Genomic DNA, 22,601 nt, shown 5'->3' with positions numbered 1-22,601 from the left:
CGCTTGAGGGTGGTTACAAAATCTTAGCGTTATGGCACCCCAATGGTAAAGGACCCCTCCAACTTTCTCTGTCAACCTGTATTGTTAGCCAGTGACGCGGGGAAATGACGTCATCGATAAAAGGTCGCCTACATCTCGGAGGTTGGAGCCCTATAAGCTCACGTGTAGGTATCGCTGAGTCCCACCCACGTCGCGGTATGCGACATTTTAATAATCATTTAGTCAGTATACGTCGAGAAAGACTCTGCCATAAAATCTGCTACCAAGTCAGTTTGTGTCGAGTACAAGTTGCGTATTCCGTTCAAATAAATTTTCCCGTAAGAACAAGTCAGCCCTCGCCAGGCTGACCGCTCACCGCTACCACTTGTGCCAGTGCGACCTTAACTGCAAACTTATCAGTCTGCACTCAGCAGGAAATCCTCCTTCGAAAGTCGACAGTGCAGCCAAACTTTGGTTAAATGGACCATTTCTGACAAAGCGTATGCGCATGCCCAGCCCTTGAGTCCGCCATTTTTGAGTCGAAAACATCGCTATGGACCCACCTGCGGGAGGCTCTCATGTTCATTGTGGGAAGATTATCGGTTTCAAGGTTACGCGGACGTTTGAGGTCCATTAACGATTACAATGCGCTTTCACTCTTTCAGCATTCTTCTTCCAATCTTCTCTTGCTACTTTCCCACGCAATGTGCCAGTCCGAAAGGCGCGTCACCATTATTGGGGGGAAAGACACGACGTTCGACGTTCGACATTCCGTCACCAGGGGCGACGCGAATATGGAAATGGTAAATTGGTAAATCGCCCCCTTCCTTGGTTATATGAGCGTCCGCGCTGCGTGTACCCCCTATCTTCAAGGGCCGGCCTGGAGGGTAATAAACGTTGTTGCCTCCTTCGTCATCAAAATAGTCATCCGTGGTTCGTATATAAACTTTCCAATATGATTCCCATTATAAATTACCCTCACACCCTTCCTCAGGTGTGTCAAGTTTGTCACTTGCTCTAAGAACATAACTATATTCGCTTCCCTTGTCAAATGTGGCCAACAACACAATACCTCTCAATGATTTGCTTCCTTAGCATAAATAGATGTGAGCGCGGGTAAGAAAACTTGGACCGCACCCGCACTAATCCACTATACCCGCGCCCGTGTGACGCTCACCCAAAGTGCTGTCTGTATACCCGTGTAGCGGTCCGTGGACAACGACGAAGATGGCCACGCGCCTGGAGCACCTGCCTCAGTTCCACCGGCGCGGCCATGGAGATAGGCCACCGTCATCGCCTCTCCGTGGCATACCATCATCGCCGGTCGGGGCTCATGTAGAGGAAGACCATCCTCCTCTACATTTGGTGACCCGAACAACGAACACCATGTTCGGAGCAATTCGGCTCTTTACTATCCCAAATTCCTGATGTCGCCTTCGAGGAGCACTACCACAGCGCTCTATACATGGACCCACCGCCAGGAAACCTCGCCGTTAACGTACCCGGCGCCTTTCCACCTGCGGCCTCACCGTCCAGCACGGCCCCGTCCACCTCTGCAGCTGTGCAGCATTTCACCGTCCGGCTCACGACGACAGCATCACGACTGCCCTTCTCCTGTCGACTGACGCGCCGACGCTCACGTACTGCCCCCCTCCACGGTACCGATTCGGACGACCATGCAACGCTCCAACCGGTCACTGGTCATGCGATCCTCTAACCAACCATCGCTTGACGGATCCCGGGGACCGCCCTGCGCTGTGCACGGACCCCGGCACACTCACTACCCGCCACTTCCCTTCCGCCTCTCGACGCACATTCGCAGCCGGCCGCGACAACAGAGCAAAGTGCTCGCCTGCTGGTTTCGGCAGTCGCGGCCGCCGACGCCACGGCCCGCATTAGCCAGCGTCTCGGCAGTCTTCACGGCAATCCTCACGGGTACGCAGCATCATTTCCTGGGACCCTATGAGCTCACGCTCCCGTGCCGGTTGCGGCACCCCAGGCCACGACTCTCACGCCCAACGATTCGCCCTTCATCTGCCTCGCTCATCGAGAGCTTCACGCAACGGGTATTGTGCCGTCCCACGAATTCGTCCTGTAGTGCACGTCATCCGCGGCCGCTCTCGCTCTCTCCCTCCGGTATAGACGTGATTCTTCCATCTTTCTTATCGCCGCTCCGCGTCTGAGGGGGGAGCCCTGTAGCGGTCCGTGGACAACGACGAAGATGGCCACGCGCCTGGAGCACCTGCCTCAGTTCCACCGGCGCGGCCATGGAGATAGGCCACCGTCATCGCCTCTCCGTGGCATACCATCATCGCCGGTCGGGACTCATGTAGAGGAAGACCATCGTCCTCTACACCCGCATTGGGACCCGCAGGGGGCAAGTGAGTGGTATCCACGCGCTCGGCCGCCAGCTCGAACCCCCGTTTTCTTGTTCACCCTCTGGGTGACGAAGATGACGATGCGGGCACGATGCACCAGCCTTACCCCAAATTAATGGATGCGTTCATCCTGTTCGTTATTTATATCGGTCTTGGGGGACTGAATATCAGAGTGAATTACAATTTCCTGGAAACTCTGGCTCTGTGTCTCGGACGGCTTGAATCGTATGCCAATAAAGCTACAATTCAGCAGAGAGCCATATATGTTTGCATTAATAATCGAATCCTCCCGCCAGCACTTCTCTGCTGCAGTCCGAGTCTGGCACATGGATTTATACCGCCAACGACATAGGGCACCGCTGAGCTCGCGTGTGACAGAGAAGGATCACTTAGCTGGCCATGTAGTGACGGTAATGCGGGCATACCCGCATTACCCGCGGTCGCATTGCGGGTACGCCCACATTTTACCCTGCTACCCGCAGCGATCTCGACTTCCTACCCGCAATTCGTGACGATGTGCGGGTATCTGCGGGTACGCGCCGGTATAGCCGCACCCGCGCTCAGCTCTAAGCATAAATCTAGTCGCTCGCCGATGACATATCACTGACTAGAAAAAGGCATTTGAGTTCCTGCCCTGGATGGAGAGAGCGTCTGTTATCCACAGACATTCCCGACTTGGTCGTGAACGTTCGCCGATAAGGATGTCAGCCAGAAGTCGGTCTTGCCCACTGATCTCTATAGTATAGGCTAGATCGCGCGTATTGGTGGGCCCATCGCATCCTGTCGTCTGCATTTAGTTCAAGCGGTGCTGCCCGTATTTTTAAAATTTCTTTTAAATTAAAGGGCATGTCATGCCAGTTTGTTGCATCTTTGAGTACACTTCACACGGACGGAGAAAGAGGGCTAATTTTTCCCAGGTAAGCTCTTTATTTTGAAGAAAAACTTCTGTTTATTCGTATCGCGTGCATCTGACAACTCGGACTTGTTTGCACTTCGCTGGTGCCATTGCGTACTAAGAAAGTATGTGTGACTGCTCATACAGACCTCAAGACTATGTATTTTCTATAAACAATGCGCTTGTGCTTGCAGGTTCCCCTCACAGTCACTCAGCTGTGCCGAAGAACCGGATGCAGAATCTACGCCAATATGCCAATTTGTTCCACTGTTCTTTTAATCTGTGAAGTACGGTGGAAGCAAATAAACTGCTGTGTTAACCTCGTATTTGCAGTCGCTCCTACAGCGTGTGTGATAAGTCATGCATGTGCATGCCCTTCGTGCACTAGCGCTTCGAATTTCTGTAATGAAATACGCTGACAGCTGAACAACTGCAAAGCACTCGTGACAATAATGTTATTTTAAGATGAGGAATGGGGAGTTTCATTGCCAAGGTCTATACTCCACCTTATTGGTGGTGGCGGTGGGGTGAATAAAATAACGAGCCCCTTCAGAATAAGGATCGAGGTCTTATTGTAGCACACACACACACAGACACTCGTAGAACATAATACAATAATGGAAAAAGTCAAACGAGAACCGTACAATACCAAATCACATAATAACGAACGAGAACCGCGGAACACCACACGAAAACCGAACAACAAATGAAAACAAACAAAAAATATAAAAACCGAGGTACCTTACAATAACAGACAGTGTGAAACCTTTTTGAGTAAAAATAATTAACTTTATAGGTTGACATTCACCTTCATGCGTACGCGCCCTGTGCACGACAGTTACGACCCCCTATTTGGAATGCATGCAGAGAAGAAAAAGAAGGCAAACACCATTAAAAACTAGAGGAACACGGCTGAAGCACGTTTGGAATACATCAGCACACTGATTCCTAAGAAAGATGCGTCCTAATCAGCAATGAGGAGCGTTTAAAGCGCAATAAATACTCCAGATCAAATCTCTTCCCATTGATTCCTATCGGAGCAGCCAGCGCCAGTTGGCCCTCCAACATGGCGGACGGTTGCCGCACCTCTCTCCCACGAGCCCCTCTCCTATGCGCGATCCAGCCTTTATACATAGAGATCAGTGGTCTTGCCTCTTGTCTCGTATTCGCCGCGAGATCCAACGATAGGTGGCGCTGCGGCGTAGCAGGCGCGAATCCGGCACAGTTGGCGCGGGCTTTTCATTCGAGCTGAATGTGCGATCGGAATACATGTTAGTGGAATATATTGTTTTGAAACAGTCGGAAACATTCGAAAATGAATTTAATCAGATTTTGTAGACTCCCGATTGAATTCAGGCAACAGTATGCGTACTGCCGTCACTGGAGTCGGTTACGAAGGCACACTGTCCATCTCAAAATGCAGTCTTCCGACTGGCAATCTGCTGCCGAACAGTCACAAGAAACATCTGCTTTCAAGCTTTCGGTGATATCGGATTGCAACGAGCATGGCGAGAGCCGACAGCTGACCGATTGGGAATCTCGCCGGCAATGCCAATTACGTCACCGCAGGAGGCGAAGCAGGGAAGGGCCGTTTCAACCGGAAGCTGGCAGTTGGTTTCGAATTCGTTGTTTTTTTGTTTTGTTTTTTATGGAAAAAATACGAACTAATTTTGCGAAGCTTCGTTGGTGTTTTCTTCTTGGAAGGCATCTCCGAATGGATATCACATAAACTTTATAATGCCGGATTGCTCGCGGACATCACCTCTAAAATTCGCAGTGTTTCTAGGTGCATGGCCGATGTCAGTATTTCGTAAATCGCAAGTAATTGTATTCCGTGATAATAAGTCTCTTCGTCAGTTGGACTCTCGCCCTTTCTCCCTATCGAAATTGCTTGGTCCCTGGCCAAACCCAGCCCAGCAACGCTCTGCGCTCAAAGCTCTTCTGACATTTCTGGACACCATCGGACTTCGATCGTTATTGTGAAGGGGCTCGTTATTTTATTCCCCCCATTCCATCCAGCAATGGGGTAGAGTATCGCCTGTGGCGATGAAACTCCCCACTCTCCAAGGTCGAAAATAAAGTTGTTGTTGTTATCCCGTGTTCTAGTGAGTTACTCAGAACACTGAAAAAGGTGTGAAATCTCACAAGCGCTGAGTTGGGAACCGCGAAATTGTGAACAGAAAATATTCGGTATACAGCAGACGTTCAGCGAGCGCTTCACGAATGACAATTTTAGACAAATGAGAAAAAACTGAGACAAAGGTGTGCGTCTGAAGCGTTTCTGGTCGAAGAACACTGTCATATCATTTTTTTTTCTCTCTTTTTTTTTTTTTTTCAAACGAAATTTTGCTTCTTTATTGTTCTTGCTCGGTCACCGGCATGGCCGAGTGGGCTAAGGCGTCCGCTCGTTGGTGTTAACCAAGGTCGTGCTGTAGACTGGGAGGTGGTGGGTTCGAATCCTACCGCCGACTGTGCTGTCTGAGGTTTTCCCTGGGTTTTCCGAAGACTTTCCAGACGAATGTCGGCACAGTTCCCCCTGAAGTCGGCCCAGGACGCACACTAATTCCCCTGTCCCCCACTCCTTCCTGCTGTCCTCTCTCCGTCTGTCCACATCTGTACGCCGCTCGTAGCCACAGTTGCTTCGCGGCGCTAACACGGAATTTAAAAAAATTTTCTTGCTCGAATGTTCTATTCGTCGACTGCATAACCTTCCCCTCCTGCTTTTTATCTTATATCGTCCAGACGGCCGTCCCAGACGCCAAAATGACATTTTGATCAACTTTGATTGATAATAACAGTTGATATAAAATTGATATTAGAGATGTCATAATCGACTTATTTAGTCTGTATATTATTAATTAATAGCCCATAGTATCGGATCCGGGTCTCGTTCCCCTGTTGCACCCCGGGTGTGTCCTTTGGATATCAGGAAGGAATAGCCCCTCGCCTTTCGAATTCTTTCGAGTTTAGACGCGTTTAGACGCTCGAGTTTAGACGCATGCGTATTACGGTAATTACTAGAACGCCTAAGAACGGATTCTTGTCTGGGACGCTTCATTTCAAAATTTTTACTTTCTTTGTCCAAAAATCATGGTCTAAAAATTGGCCCTGTGCAAAAATCGACGAAATCCCCATAGGCGCAATGCATTAAAATTCATTTGACCTGGGTGCACTAGATACACATTCTGCTACCGCCATTCTTGTTTCCGGGAGTTCTTTACATGTTTTTCTTACTTCTTAGACGATGACATCTTAAAATTGTTATTCAGTTTTTGTGTTAATTGGCATAAACGCAAGTTCTCATTGTATTCCTGTCCTGTAAGGTCGCTTCCCACAAAGCAGTTCGGTGGAGCGGTGGAGCGTGCCGACGGGAGGGTGACCGCGAATTCTGCGAATGCTATCCCTATGGTGATAGAAAGAAGAAAGAAAATAAGGAGGTGAGTGACGACTAAATCGGGATGGGTACCCCAGTGCACCTATGTACAGCAAAAAGAAAAAAAAGGAAAGAAAATGGGAATGGTGAAAGAGCACACAAAACCACAGTCGCAACATCCCAGGCAGCACAATGTACTGAAAGTCGAGTGCAATAGGGGTGGACAGGTAGGTGGAAGGCCTTGAACATACTCGTGAAACTAAAGAACAGTGATAAGAGACATACTGTCCACCCCTATTGCACTCAACTTTCAGTACATAGTGCTGCTTGGGATAGTGCCATGGTTGTCGATCACAATCAACGCAGTAGACACGTGCATAGAGCCACAAGTTACAAGACACTAGTCAACTTCGTTGATTCAAGAAACCGCAGCAGAGTCTGCGGTGCGACCGCTTGGTGGTGTGCTGGCCAATTAAGGACCTAAAATTCTCGTAGCGTCGAGAGGGCGGGCATCCAGACGAGCCAAGCTCACATCTATAGGGCCCTACGACTGTCGGCGTACATCGAACAATCGAGGAGAATGTGTTCCTACAACTTCAGTCTACAACGCACAGTCTCAATGTACGAGCCCGTCCTAACTAGAGTCACTAAATAGGGGTACAGGGTATGGCATTCCTTTTCCGCGCCAGAGCCGCCGTTCGGCGTCCGCGATTGGGCCGACCGTGTCACGTGGTTTCTCCTTCCAAGAATGCGCTGTCCATGTTGAGTCCCAGTAAAAACTCGAACTCGATGTTGTTGTTGTCTGTTCTTCTCGTCCCGAGTGGCGGGGGACGGATGGGCGATGATGATGTGCACGAAGTGTCCAAATCCTTCTCCGCCGCTCCGAGTTCGATGAAGGGATGATTCGGAATCTGCTCGATAGGCACTGATTGAAGCCCGACTCAGATGACGGTGATACGGGCTTTATTCACTGGAGACTATGGTACATAGGGATATTTACAGGATTTACACACTGGACTCGATGTTACATGTTCCGAAGTCCGGCTCCCAGTCCTCTCTCCGTCGCTGCGGCCGCTTAAAAGGGTGACAGATAGGGCCACAACCCCCGCTGAAGGCTTCCAATCGGGCGGCCTGGGTTCAAAGGGTTACAACTCGTGGTTGGCCCAGTTTAAATACTTGTCCAGACCTGAACCGCCCGATTGCACACTCTCTCCACGCGATTTACGACCAACGTTTCGAGGTGTCAACCAGTGCACGACCTAACTTCGGTCAGTGCATGCCTCCGGCGCCAGAACCCAGATTTATGGCCGTCGCGACGGATCGAGTTGCCTGGAGGACCCCAGCTCCCCTGCACCTGCAACGATGCCTTTCCCTTTCCCCACTGACATTACCAGTCGGGTCAACCTTCGTCGCAGGCTCGTTAGGAAAATGGGCAAACATCCCCCAACAACACCAGACGTGGGCGGATGATGCCAGATGTTACAATTTGGGCAAATATAACATACTTCTCTCATACAAATTCTCATAATGGTCATGCAAACACAACTCAATCCTTTACACCTCCCATCTCAAGAATGTGACAGGGCGCTTCGTCCTGTCACAGTCCGCTCGCAAAAGGATTGCCCGTACATACAGCCACATATGCACTAACAACACATACATCGCACTATGTATCGTATAGCATTGCACTAAACCATAAAAACAACAAACAAACAGAAACCAAAGAAAACCAGGCGCAACTGAGGAGATCATTGGCATCAACTCAGGGCCCAAATGGTGTACGTGAATTTGCACCCTACGCTAACCTGGAAAGTGCGTCTGCATTAGCGTGCTTGCCTCCCTCTCTGTGAACAACGGTAACGTTGTATCGTTGGAGCGCAAGGGCCCACCTGGTGAGTTTCGCACCATGCGGGGTCGTCGTCGTTAGGTATGCGAGTGGGTTGTGGTCTGACACCACATGCACCCTAGCCCCAAAGAGCCAATGGTCAAACTTCCCTAGGCTCCAGATGACGGCAAAAGCCTCTCTTTCGATGGTTGCCCACCTCGATTGTGTTTCCGTGAAACGATGGCTGGCAAATGCGACAGGTCGTTCCTCGCCGTCGTCACCCATCTGCGAAAGGCAGGCACCGGCTGCTACAGCCGATGCATCCGTAAACAGCCAGTAAGGTTTGCTGGGAGAAGGCGTGGCCAGCCCTACGGCGTCGCACAACCGCTGTTTTAGAGTTTGGAATGCCCTTTCCGCTTCCTCCGACCACGGGACACGAGTCGGCACCTTTTTCCCGGTCAGTTTTGTGAGTGGTTCTGCTATCGCCGCGTAGTTCGGCACGTATGCCCTGTAATAGCCGCAGAGCCCCAGTACGCTTCGAAGTTGACGCTTTGTCTCGGGTCGCTTCAACTGTTGAATAGCCGCAATTTTGTCTGGATCCGGCGCGTGCACTCCAGATCCGACCACGTGTCCCAAGTACTTAATGCTACTTTGCGCTATTTGACACTTCCCTAGGTTAGCCGTCAAACCCGCACTTCGCAAAACGCCGAGAACCGTCCTCAGGTGCTCCAGGTGCTCCGGCCATGTGCTCGAGAATATGGCGATATCGTCCAAATACGCGCACGCGTAGTCCTGGTGCGACGTTAGGAGCGTGTTCATTACCCTTTGAAACGTTGCCGCCGCATTTTTCAGTCCAAAGGGCATAACCCGCCAAGCAAACTGACCGAAATGTGTCACGAAAGCTGTCATTTCCTGGCTGTTAGGTGCCATCGGTATCTGCCAATAACCCCGTTTGAGGTCTACGAGGGTTATGAATCTCGCGCGGCCTACTCTGAATATCAGCTCCTGCTGATGTGCCATGGGAAAGCCGTCGTCAACGGTTCCTGCGTTTAACTGACGGTAATCTACGCATAATCGAATTGCGCCGTCCTTTTTTTGCTACGCACACGACGGGGTGAGCAAAAGGACTGTTCGTGGGATATATTAAGCCCTGTTCAAGTAGCCCACTAACTTGCTTCTCTACTTCCCCCCGCAACATCTCCGGCACGCGATAGGCGTGCCGTTTTGTCGGCGCGTGCCCCTCTTTGAGAACTATTTGATGCTCTCCCACCTTGGCTATACCAGGAGTTGTCACGAAAAGCGTTCGAAAAGATTCAATGATGCCGCGGATTTCCCGGGCCTGGCCTCTAGTCAGGTGCTGGACTGCAGCGTCAGGCAAGGCGTCACTCACGTCGTCCGCAAGCGCAGGTGCATGCTCAACAACGCCAAAATCCTCGTCGATCTGGAACACCACCCCTACGTGTCCCAGGCGGGCGTGATATTGCCTGAGGTGGTTCGCGTGTACTGTTTTCCGTTTACCGTCAGTTCCCAGAACGACGTAGGAATTCTGACGGTGTCCAGCCACGACCGTGTAAGGCCCCCTCCATTTGGGAAATAACTTCCCTTGCCTGTCTACCTCGAAAATGAGAACCTGGTCCCCAGGGTTAAAGCTTTTCGGTTTCGCCCGTCGATTGTACTGGGCGGCATAAGTCTCTTGATTTTTCGATGCCGTTAGACCCGCCACATCCGCAGCCAGCTGCAACTGCTGCCTTAAGCGCTCCATGTACTTCGCTGGCGCCTCCCTAAGTGTGTTGGGGATGTCAACTTCCCCCGACCACGTGTTCTTTAGGATGCCCATAGGGCCCACCGGCTTACGGCCGTATAGAAGCTCAAATGGCGACACACCTGTGGTGTCGTGCGGCACCTCGCGATATGCCCACAGAAGGAACGGCACGTGTTGGTCCCAATTTCGCGGGTCACTTTGCACAACATGGAAAAGCATCTTTTTAAAAACGCGATTCCATCTTTCTACGGAGCCGTTACTCTCCGGGTGCTCCACTGTAGAGAAACGCGGAGCAGAGCCAATTCTTAGCAAGAATTCTTTCGTAAGTGACGAAGTAAAGTTGCTCCCGTTGTCACTACACACTACCCCTGGCCCCCCCGTTCTCGCGAAGATTTTGAGCAGAGCGTCACACGTCTTACGCGCGGTAAAAGTGGTCATACAGACAACCTCAGGCCACCTGGTGTGCAGGTCTGTCATGCACAGCGCGTACCTGTGCCCACGCGCAGACTTCGGCTCGATCGGGCCAATGATATCCACATTCACCGCTTGGAACGGATACGCAGGTCGCGTTAACGGCGCTATTGGGACCCTATCGGTGACCCTCCTGTCCGATATTAGCTGGCAGCTGTTACACGTGCGGCAGTATTCCCTAACGTCACGGTCTAAGTCCGGCCAATAGAAGTTTGCCTTGACCCGCGCCAAAGTTTTGCGTAACCCCAAATGTCCTCCCCATGGGGAGTCGTGCGCCAAAAGGAGCACTTCGTTACGCCTGGACTGCGGGAGCACAAGTTGTCGAACCATTCGTCCTGGTATTTTTTCTCGGTGATACAACGCGCCGTCTATCACCTCGAACCCATGAGTCCCGTTTTTCGCGCGTCCCCATTCCTCCGAAAGTGAACGGTCTTCACGCTGCGACGCTCTGAACTCCGCACATTCCGATGTACGTGACTGCTCACCTACCGCGTCCGCCACCACTGAAGGGGCCTCGTCGCTACTCGTCGACTCAACCTCTACCTCGAAACACGACCTCTCGTCTGTCGAACCGCCTTCCTCGATGTCTACCGACATTACTCCCTCGGGGATGACCCGGGCACCTGACGTGAGAAGTTCGTACGCCTCACCCGATAGCAGGCAGTCTGTTCCTGTCGCCAACTCTTCCGTAAAGGCACACAGAACGTATACTGATTTCGCGATGCCGTTCCCTGCGCCTTCCTCACAGAGGGCGAGACGCAGCGTCCCAAGACTAGCTCTCACTTTTTCCCCGAAAGCCGACACCAAAGTCACACTTCCCGTTGCCTCGGCGCACTCCCTTGGGAACAAGCTGGCACGCATAACGGTCACCTGCGCTCCCGTATCCACAATGGCTCTGACAGTTGTGCCGTCGCTGCAGAGGTCGACCATCTGCAGAACGGACACCTGGTCTACCCCGACCGTAAGTGCACAATTGGCCTTGCACTCTAACCTCTCATCCGACGCGGCACCACCTACGGGGGCCTCAGCCGGGGCCACCGCCACCGATACCCTCGCGACGGTTGCCGCGACCTCGCCGCGCCTGTGCTCAACCTGTTTCCGCGGACAACTCCGAGCAAAATGCGGGCCGCCACACCTGAAACACCGTAGGCCACTCTGATTTGGCTTTTTGCCTTCGAGCTCTCTTTTGTGCGGCTTTTCATGTGCCTCCCTCGCGCTGACATTGCTTGTCGCGCCCCCCTGTGATTGCGTCTGCCCGGCGCTGCCGGACTGCGAACCACGGGCTTTGATCCCGGCGCCGATACCCTTCGCCTCCTCGAAAGCGTCAACCATTTCCGCGATACTTGCAGGCCCTGCCCAGCTGCTACCCTCCTGTACTTTAACATACTCGTACGCCGCTGGACTGATAGTGGTTTTTAACTGGTCTGCCGCTATCAGCTCGATCAGTTCATCGAAGGAATCTACTTCGCGTGATCTGACGTAGTAGGAAAGGTAACTTTTAACGCGGGATGCAAAGTGAGACCATCCCTCGTCTCTCCCCTTAGTCGCTCCGAGGAACTGCTTTCGATATTCCCCGGGCGCCAGCCTTAACTCTTTCAATACCGCGTCCTTGACGGCATCATAACTGTCCAGCTCTTCTGTGGACAATTTTGAGTACAGATGCTTCACGCGCCTCGTCACCAGAGGAAGAATCAAGTGGCTTTGTATATTTTCGGGCACACTGTATGATCGAAAGACCCCCTCAATCCCGTCAAACCATACTGGCACCTCCAAATCGGACGGTAAAGGCAAAAGAACACTTTTTAGCCTCTTAGCGTACCGCCCCAGAGCGTCCTCTCGTGCATCGGGTGACGGGGACGAACTCTGAGACGACCTCTCGCTATTACCTCGCGAAATCTCCAGCTCGATTCGCCGCGAGCGCGCGTTTTCGAGCTCTATTTCCAGCCTTAACCGCTCCAACTCGGGCTGTGAAATGCCGCCCTCCTCCGATACGCTATCCTCCCGCCTATCTAGCGGCTGACTAGTCTCAGTCGAAGTCATGTTAGCACCAACTAACACAGCCGTGTCTGCCGTATAGTGTCTTCCACTACGCGTACGCATGCATAGAAATCCTACTACTATAGGTATCCCTATCTGCACATTGGACCCTGAGGTGTATGCAAAAGACCTCCTACCTCGCCAATGGTCGTATCCGCTCTGGCTGCGACACTTCTTCTCGACCTGTCGACGGCTTCGCTTTAAAGCTCAATGTCTATGCTGCAACACAGACAGTTCGGCACTACAATGCCCCGGCGATGCTGCCGCTACGACGGTGCTTCGCCTTCCTGGGTCTCTTACACGCTGTAGTTCATCACTGTTGCCTCGGGGCGCCGTTGGTGCAGTTGCATCCCTTGCCCACGCAGGGGGTCCCGTTGAACAACCTTCCGCGTCCAAACTTCCTCCGTGACCACACAATGGTCACCGCAACCTCCCTTCGGCTTCCTGCTTCTGTCCCGAAGCGCTTTCCCCAGCTCCTCAGCGATGAGCGTCCGCCGGCCTTGATGAATATCCCTCGGGCGCTTTCTTCCCGTTCCGAGTACCAAGTTCACCCAGTGACCACCCAAGAGCAGATCCTGCCGACTGCGCCAGTAAAAACTCGAACTCGATGTTGTTGTTGTCTGTTCTTCTCGTCCCGAGTGGCGGGGGACGGATGGGCGATGATGATGTGCACGAAGTGTCCAAATCCTTCTCCGCCGCTCCGAGTTCGATGAAGGGATGATTCGGAATCTGCTCGATAGGCACTGATTGAAGCCCGACTCAGATGACGGTGATACGGGCTTTATTCACTGGAGACTATGGTACATAGGGATATTTACAAGATTTACACACTGGACTCGATGTTACATGTTCCGAAGTCCGGCTCCCAGTCCTCTCTCCGTCGCTGCGGCCGCTTAAAAGGGTGACAGATAGGGCCACAACCCCCGCTGAAGGCTTCCAATCGGGCGGCCTGGGTTCAAAGGGTTACAACTCGTGGTTGGCCCAGTTTAAATACTTGTCCAGACCTGAACCGCCCGATTGCACACTCTCTCCACGCGATTTACGACCAACGTTTCGAGGTGTCAACCAGTGCACGACCTAACGTCGGTCAGTGCATGCCTCCGGCGCCAGAACCCAGATTTATGGCCGTCGCGACGGATCGAGTTGCCTGGAGGACCCCAGCTCCCCTGCACCTGCAACGATGCCTTTCCCTTTCCCCACTGACATTACCAGTCGGGTCAACCTTCGTCGCAGGCTCGTTAGGAAAATGGGCAAACATCCCCCAACAACACCAGACGTGGGCGGATGATGCCAGATGTTACAATTTGGGCAAATATAACATACTTCTCTCATACAAATTCTCATAATGGTCATGCAAACACAACTCAATCCTTTACAGTCCCCTCCAGGTCCTCCAAACTCACCTCGGAAAAGCGTGCAACGAAGAAGGCCGCCACTAGATACCCCACTGTTGCCGTTTCGGATCACTTCAGCGCGCTAAGTTTAGCGGCGAAATGTTTTTGTTGTTTCTGCGAATGAATCTAGTCTTTATATGTCAAAATAAAACGCGTATAACAACTTTCTGTGTCGTGTTTCACTTTTTGGTCCCGTTCTTAACCGTGTTGAGCGGTCGGAAGGATCTAGTGCACGGCTGCGTGCATCACATAGCGTACCTGTCGTACCAGGCGCCGCAGGCGCGGTCGTCCACTTCTCCTTCGGTGACCTGGCCTGGCTTGGATTGTGCTTCAACTGGATCTTTAGCGCGCTACAATCAAACGCAAGCCAACGTCTGGTAACAATGGGGCATCTAAGGGCGGCCTCCGGCATTGCACGCATCGGGATAAGAGCAAATACATGGGAAAATGGCGACTTTGGGGGACCTGGTCCCCTCCATCCGAAACCGGTTTCCCCGGCGAGCTGGCTTCACTGTTCTCCGGCGAGGAAGCGGGGGATTGTCGTCCCATTGCTCGGCGACGCATCCGCGCTGGACCCAAGATGGGGGTCTCCCTCGCCGGTGCGGCGCAGTGTCGTTATTGTGCTCCTTATGTAGTGACTCTAGTCCTAACAGCGAAGCAGGGAATAGCGCGCGAGACAGGGAATATATGTGCCCTCCTGCCGCAACGTGGCGCTGGTAGCGCTACAAAGCTGAAATGTTCTTGCGTCGTCTAACAGTGATAGACATTCAGGCGTGCAAGACGCTCGAGGTTCGATTTGGCATACGCAATGAAATGGTCTCCTGAATCGGATTATAAATGTTACGAGATAACCACATCTACGGGATGAACTGACTTCGTGTGAGGTAGCCAGATAATGACTACTATATAAGCACGGGCTTACTGAGAGGAGGCTTACGAATAGTCACACAAAGTCAGAACAGTGAAAAAAAGAAAAGGGAAAAAAGAACAGTAACGGAGACAAAGGCGCAAAAGTCAAAACTTATCGTCGGCACCAATATCATACAGGAGCGAGACCAAGGTACACAGCGCAACCAGACTTTCAAGGGGGGGGGGGGGGGGTCGAGCACCCAAAACCGTAGATAACCCGGTAATTAAGGGGCAAGTAATCAGAAGCATGTTGATGTTGATGTCGATTTTGGAAATACTAGGGGAGAGGTTGAATTCGTCACACGATAAGTTCGGCTACTCCCATAAACGGACCTCCGCCCCCAGGAAAAATAGATATAAAAGAGAATCCCCCCCCACCCCCACACACACTTTCGCGATAACTATCAGCCAAAATCCAAAATCACCGGTTCACGTAGTGAATTACCGCACAGTGAATTACATGGTCCTAATAGACTGACTCTATACGGCACACATCTGAAGAAATGTCACAAGCGCTGACAAGGCAGCATCCCTCTTGTCAGAAACATGATGTTGACCACGTGTCTAAACATACCCACTAAATAGATGTGTCCTGTCTTTTTCATTTGTCACCGAAAAGATAAGCATCGAGCTCAAATGATCACAGTACCTGAACGCCAAAAGTCAATCCTGTCATACTTCTTCAAATGAAACTATAGATGAAGAGATTCGAATTCACACATTTCATATGAACGTTTATTCATTTACTTACTTCGCATCAGTTCGATATATTCATGCGTGCGTTTGATAGAAGCTGTGTCCATCACCCGGAGAATTTCGAAAGATTCTGTGAGAACATCGTAGCTGGGCGTTCTGAAGTGAGATCGAGGTCCTTACACAAGAGACGGTTCTATAAGATACTCAGAGCTGTGTAAGTTACCCCCAAAAAGTAACTAAATACATTACTCGTTCCTTCGAAAAACTAGTAACTAAGTACATTACCCGTTACTTACGTCCAAAAGGAACGCATTCTCGTTACTCGGAAGTAACGAGTTACTCCTATACGTTACATTTGCATACCAGACAGCAGAAATACGAAAGCATGACATATCTATATCACCTACATATATGATTGTCTCATGTACACTGTCAACCCGCGTTTCCATTAAGCCCTAGACTAAATGTACACCAAAGAAGAGGGTTGAAGGCGATGATCCACAAGAGGGATTTTCAGGAAAAAACGGCGTTCATCAACAAGTAGGCCTTCACATGATCATTGATATGAGTTCCCCAGTAGAGAGACAAAGCACTAAACGCCCTGAGCGCAGTGGATACTTGAAAGGAGGAACACCTTGGGAGTGTGCTGAAACACTGTGGACACCGGAGCAACGAGAAAGGCGCTGCTCTCTGGTATGCTTTTTACTTTTCCCTCCCCTCTTCCCCCTCCCCCTCTTTCTTTGTTCTTTTTTTTTTCATAAACCTATATTCCCCCCTCCCTTTTTCTCCTCACTGAGGATTTTTCCGCGTACGTGCTTGAGCCTCGTGGAATACCGCCATGTGCGCGAGGAAAACTACAACTGGCGGTCGTGGTTGGTGACAGTGAGCAAAACGAAAAATGGAACAGGTAACTTGCACTAACGCGCGTTACCTATTTTTGTAACTAAGCACGTTATTAGTTACATTTTTAGGTCGTAACTAAGTCGTTACCTAGTTACCAAAAACAGTAACGCAAAACTACGTAAACGTAAAACTTGTAACGCGCTTGTAACGTAACTTGTAAAATTCTGTGACAACATTAACGCCAGGCCACGGTGCACTTTGCTTGACACGCAGAACCGCAGTGACAAGCATGATTAAGAGTGAAATCTGTAAGACCTGTAAGAAAGAACTGCACGTTCTGTAGTTTTCTCCTCTGCTAAGGAGGTTGGTACTTCCCCCACGATGTCGTTTTAGGTCAACCTCCAACTATAGGAAGCAGCCGCGCATCGATCCACACTAAGGACAGTTCATTGGGCAGCCGCATGGTGGCGATACTGTACGATCTCGCAGCGAATTCTTCCGCGTTTTGCCGTGTTCCCCTATAGTCTGTTCTTACTCAAACTCAGGGGGATGTCCCCTTCATTGATTTTGTGTCACAGGGCCTTCCTGGCTAAGGTCATTTGCGATTCTAGTTGACCGCTGTCCGTGCCTCTTCCCTGTGTTCTTTGTGCGGTCAACCATGTTTTTCCTTTGCAATAAACCTATATTCCCCCCATGCTTATTGTTTAACGTTTCATATTAGATTCAGCATTATATTCCACTACACTTTTCGAAAAAAAATGGAATTTCTGCACAGTTGGAAATTGACTTTTATCACATACTAGTCGCCCGTGTGTGCATGTTGTTTCCCCCTGTTTCTGTCCCCCGTCTATATAATAATAATACTAATAATAATACTTTTATTTCACCACACAACTGATTGGGAGTAGGGGCTAAAAAGTCGCGAGATTAAGTAATCACAACGTACAAGTACAAAAACATCACTCAGTCATCAATGGAATAAATAATGAATAAATTAGTTATCAAATGAAACAAAGATCAGTTTTGAACCTTACCTACGCTACAGCAATGTGACGTTTATATACAGTAGTGATTATTCTAAATTACAAACATATGATAGCAAATCATTTCTTTGTGAAGACAACAGGTCGCATGTATTATCATTGAGTAATCTAACTAAATTATAGTGGAACCTGTGAAACCCGTACGACGTCCGGCATGGTACTTTGTATGTTAAAGGGTGACGGTAATTGTAATCGGGATTAGTAATTTCTAAGCTCACCACGTCCAGAAGGTGACTTAGGTTTTCCTCAACTGCCCTTCGGTACGCCGAGACGACCCTAATGCAGAAAAGGTTGTGAATTCTGGGTATCCGATACTTCTCGAATAGTCCCGCTGTCGTATATAGTTGTAGCTCACATCTTCTATCACTCTAAGAAAAATTTTCTACCCATTTCGGTAGAGCTGCATTGCAACCACATTTCTACTTCAACCAGTTTTACCTTTTGGGTATAACTGTAGAGTAGAAACAAACTATACAGAGTAGAATCTGTCGTTCTGCCAGCTTGGGTAGGAAATTCTACCATTTTCTCTTACAGCAAACGTGAGAGAGAGGAGGAAGGGAAAGAGACGCCACCGCTTATACCGGCGGGGGAGAAGGCGCCTGTGGATTGGCACAAAATGGTAGAAGTACTGTCCTGCTGCGACTTTGGGTAGGAAATTCTACCTTTTTTCTAAGAGTGTAGAATACGTAAAAAATTTATTTCGGAAGCTTGGAGATTGAATGTCTAGAAGTTGTCCCCCAAACTAACAGACAGTAGTCAAGATTTGAGTTGATGTGTGCGTAGTATATTGATTTTAGTGCCTGACGTCAGAGCAAATGTTTGCTTTGGTGCAGTATTACCAATTCCCATATTGCTGCGCCATGCCTGCAGTATCTAAATACGAACTACCCCAAATATCACAGTTGCTGCACCACACAGAATGTTGTCTTCGCAGTCATGTGACACCGTGAAAAGGATGGACCATTATTGAAAAAAAGAAAGAAAGAAAGAAGCCGAAGCTGATGAACGGGGCTTCGCCAAACAGGAGACGACGCAAGTTCGTGGGGAACAAGGCGGCGATACAAGAGGCTCGCTCTTCCTTCTCATGGGGGTACGGAAGATACAGCTCAGGGCAAATGATGCTGGGAAACGAAGCAACCCTTCAGAGACGTAACAGAGCAGTTTGCTCATGTCATCAATGCATACCTGCAGCGCATGTCCCACTTTCTGGGCCATGCTAACTAATAAGCAGGGTTCCCCGTTTTCAGTTTTAATGGGAAAACACCGAAAGACATACGCCGGGTAAATTTTCCCTCACTCGATTTCAATCGAAAAACACCGAATACAGAGAGACATTCCAGGAACGATGACAGAGATAAATTGCCCGCATGCCTTGCAAGTTGTTTATGCAGATCAGAAAACCATACAGAAATATGATGGTTGTGAAAAATTGCCGTTTACTTTATCGTTAACCGCAAAACGCCACCGCAGCGAATAACGCCATTGTTGAATGAGCGTCGTGCGTAAATTACATTGTAATTTCTATTCGCCGATAACTGTCGGGTAAACCATGCACACGCCAGGAAAAACATCGATAAACGCCGATTTTGTGAAAATTAATAAACACCGAAAAACATACGCCGAATCTGCCAAAAATAAAAACAGAAAACGCGGAACCCTACTAATAAGTTAGTTGTTCAAATGAAATAAATAAATAAATAAACGGAGCAAGCTGAGCATTTGTTCCTCGTTCTACTCGGTGTATAACATCTTTCAGTGGGAATGTTTAAATCTTACCTTCAACTAATAAGTCAGTTGCTGGAATGAAAAAAAAAAAAAAAAAAAGATAAACAGAACAGGCTGAGCATTTGTTTCTCGTTTTACTTGGTGTATGGCATGGCATCTTTCGGTTTGAATGTTTAAATCGTACATTCAATCGTAAACGAAGCAATTGTTCACCCGCATTCGCAAATCCCCCTCCCTTTTTGGACGAAACAAGCGTTTGGACGGGTTGGACAAGTTTTCCCCCTTTGGTTCAGTTCGTCCAATGCCCACTACGTCCCATTTTTTTCGGACCTACTGAGTACTTGGACGTTGTGAGTACTTACACGAAATAAACATTTGGACGAATCGGAGTGCTACCCTAATCGAAATGAAAGAAAAATGTTGATCCCGACCCAGTCAGGACTAGCTACTCTAAAACGCGCTTGTGTCTGGGAAAATAGAGCCAGAAAGGACAAACAAACAGGAAAGAGCTCGATGTGTTCGCGCGGTATCTGTCATTATGAACCAGTGAGTGTTTGTCTACGCCTATAACGTCGGTAGCTCCTGCTGTTGCAAGAAGAAGCAGAACTGCTGTCGAAAATGCGTGGCATTATTCTCACGTGTTCTGGTGAAGGGAAATCTAATATGAGGGGAGCTGGGGGTTGGATATATATGTTTATGATGCCGACTCCGACCTGATTATCGAAAGGTTTCATTCTCAATGTCGTATTCTCCTTCCTGTGCGGTTGAAGTTGCTTACAGTATGATTACGATATGCAAATGGCACATCCCCATTGAAGTAGGACAAGGCTGCGTCCATCCGACGGACCGAGACTTAATTCGGCCGTCATTTCAAGGTAGAGTTTAATATACGCTCCGTCATCTCCGTCAACGAGTTTCTACGGTGTCCCAAATGGGCAGGCATTTTTCTACGCCCAAGCTGCAAAGGGGACGGCCGTCTAGAAACTATAACATCCATAAAAAACACAAAATTCAAGAATATTGTATATCGAGATACTAGGAAGTTTTAGTGTACCGTTGGTAACGTCAACGTCAAGTTTGCCAGCGTTCACACGGGGCAACTTTTACCAGCAACTCGAAGCAACTCAAACCAACGTCTTATACGAGCAATTTCGAGTCCGCGTTCACACGTAGCAACACGGTACCTCCACCCGCCAAGCAACCATATGACGACCGGAGAATGTGGGTTCGCATCGAATTGGTGGAATCTTTTCTTTAGCTGCTGTTTATCCAATTTCAGTCCGTTTTATCGCGCGAATAGATCATTATTACCCTCCAGAAATGGCAACTGATATGTTTTCATGACGTTAGTAAAAAAAAAAAAAAAAATGATGCACCTGCAGGATTTGAACCCATGAATCCACGAACGAAATCCACAATGCGATCGGGAGTCACGTGGCAATGCTCCCCTCGCTGATCGGCCGGTGCGCGAGCAACATCTCAAGTTTTCGGTCGGGGAGCGATTCGCAGCAACTCTGAGCAACTCGCTAGCAACTCGAGTTGCTGTAGGTTGCCGACTGTCAGCAACTCCAAAGTTGGTCATAGTTGCTGGAAAAAGTTGCCCTGTGTGAACGCTGCCTTACCGGACCTACCGGAACCAAAGACAGCGTGTGTGACTCAGAATCTTATCTGTTGATTGGGTGCTCTAAACGCGGCAGCCTGTACCAGGTTCGCGGTAGCTGTAAACTTTCTTTTATGTTGTGTATGCCGGTGCCCGTTTCACTAAATAAATATGACTAGTCCCGGCATTTGGACTGTTTTAACCGCGGAGGCGAAAGATACAAGTTACCCCCGAAAAGTTTATCGCGGTGAAAAAAATTGTAGTGATAAAAATCAGGTGGACTTTGAAAATCGTGAGGATAAAGAGTAAAAGAAAGCAATAATTATTGTTGCACGCGTGGCATATCCCTTAGATAACGAGTGCGTTCTCTGTATATGAGTAATTCTGAATAGTCAAATCAATGAATCAATTAATTAATGAGTAGTGTACAATCACACGTGCGCGAGACGAAAACGTAATACAGAGCAATGCGTGCTGTCATGTTGTAGCTGTTGCAGCAATATTTTATTGACATAATTACATAAATATGTATTTCACCTAATTACATTCTGGTTTTCACTAACAACGTAACAGTGAAAATAATACAGGAATAACGAATGTGTTCTGTATACAAACTATACAGGGTGTTCAAAATTAAGCTTTCACTAGCACTTTATAAATAGGCGAACAAAAGAAAACTGGCGCTACTTTTTCTGTTCCTTGTGTAAGAAACAGGTGCTACATAATTTGCAGCACCTGTTTCTTACACAAGTAGCGTAAAGTTATCATCCGGTTTCCTGTCATCGCTGTGTTTGCGTAGCGCTCGTGAAAGCCTAATTTTGAACACCCTGTATATCGTTACACAAGTATGTACAATTTACCATTCGTACGTACAAGTATCATGCAAGATTACACTGAAAGGTAAGTTGCGATTACCGTACTTTCACTACTTACCTGCAGCTAGAGTCGTCCTCTACAAACATATATACCGCAATAATCGTTCAATTCCGTTCTGACTTGTTCTTTGCCCAGTTACCGGGTCAAATGTGCGTGCCTTGTAAACGCATTTAAAACAGTGCCTAATGATTGAACTTTCGACGGACGAAAACGTGAATCCTATAGTGGCATTCATCGTCGTCTACAAGATTTGTGTGGTTATGTTTATAGCCGGTGATTATGGCGATGCCCACGTGACGCTTATGGCCAAATACCTATTTTTTTTCTTTTTTTCTTTTCTTTTTTTTAAGATTGTGTAGCTCAATCGCAGTTGCGTTTTGCTTCTTGTTCGTATAAACATTCCCGAAGCAGGAAATGCACAATGGAAATCTGAATGGAAATAAATCGAGGTCGAATGATAAAGATGTTCTTTCTCGGCCAGTGACTATTGGAGGACTTCAAAAAAATCACAACAGATTTCATATTCAGCTATAGCTCTAAGCTCCATATACCAGAGTGTTTTGCAACAACATCAACCACATTACACAATATGCCGCGTGGTGCCGTAGTATGATAATATTATGCGCGCACGTTTGCATGTATGAATATGTGCATATGGGCGCCGCCATGTTATCACTTCTCCTTCATTTATTGTTGTTGTTGTTGTTGTATGGGCATTCAGCAGAGTATGAGCCATGCAGTGTGCCCTTATATGGCTGCCTAGGGTGCAATGAATATGACGTACAGTCCGGTGAC

At 49.0% G+C, this 22,601-nt stretch overlaps 1 protein-coding gene across 1 annotated transcript; it reads right to left on the bottom strand.

Moving 5' to 3' along the window:
- Positions 1-9,483: 9,483 nt before the first annotated feature.
- On the bottom strand, positions 9,484-12,723 carry LOC135366379 (uncharacterized). Its single transcript, XM_064599059.1, has one exon. The coding sequence runs from the start codon at positions 12,721-12,723 to the stop codon at positions 9,484-9,486; it is 3,240 nt and encodes a 1,079-aa protein (XP_064455129.1).
- Between the last annotated feature and the right edge of the window lie 9,878 nt (positions 12,724-22,601).

This window comes from Ornithodoros turicata, chromosome 8 (assembly GCF_037126465.1).
Source record: "Ornithodoros turicata isolate Travis chromosome 8, ASM3712646v1, whole genome shotgun sequence".
NCBI classification, from domain to species: Eukaryota; Metazoa; Arthropoda; class Arachnida; order Ixodida; family Argasidae; genus Ornithodoros; species Ornithodoros turicata.
This window is presented reverse-complemented; position numbering and strand designations above follow the sequence as displayed.

Excerpts from the sequence above, each read along its gene's own strand:
- LOC135366379 (XM_064599059.1), bottom strand. The coding sequence starts at position 12,723 with ATGACTTCGACTGAGACTAGTCAGCCGCTAGATAGGCGGGAGGATAGC.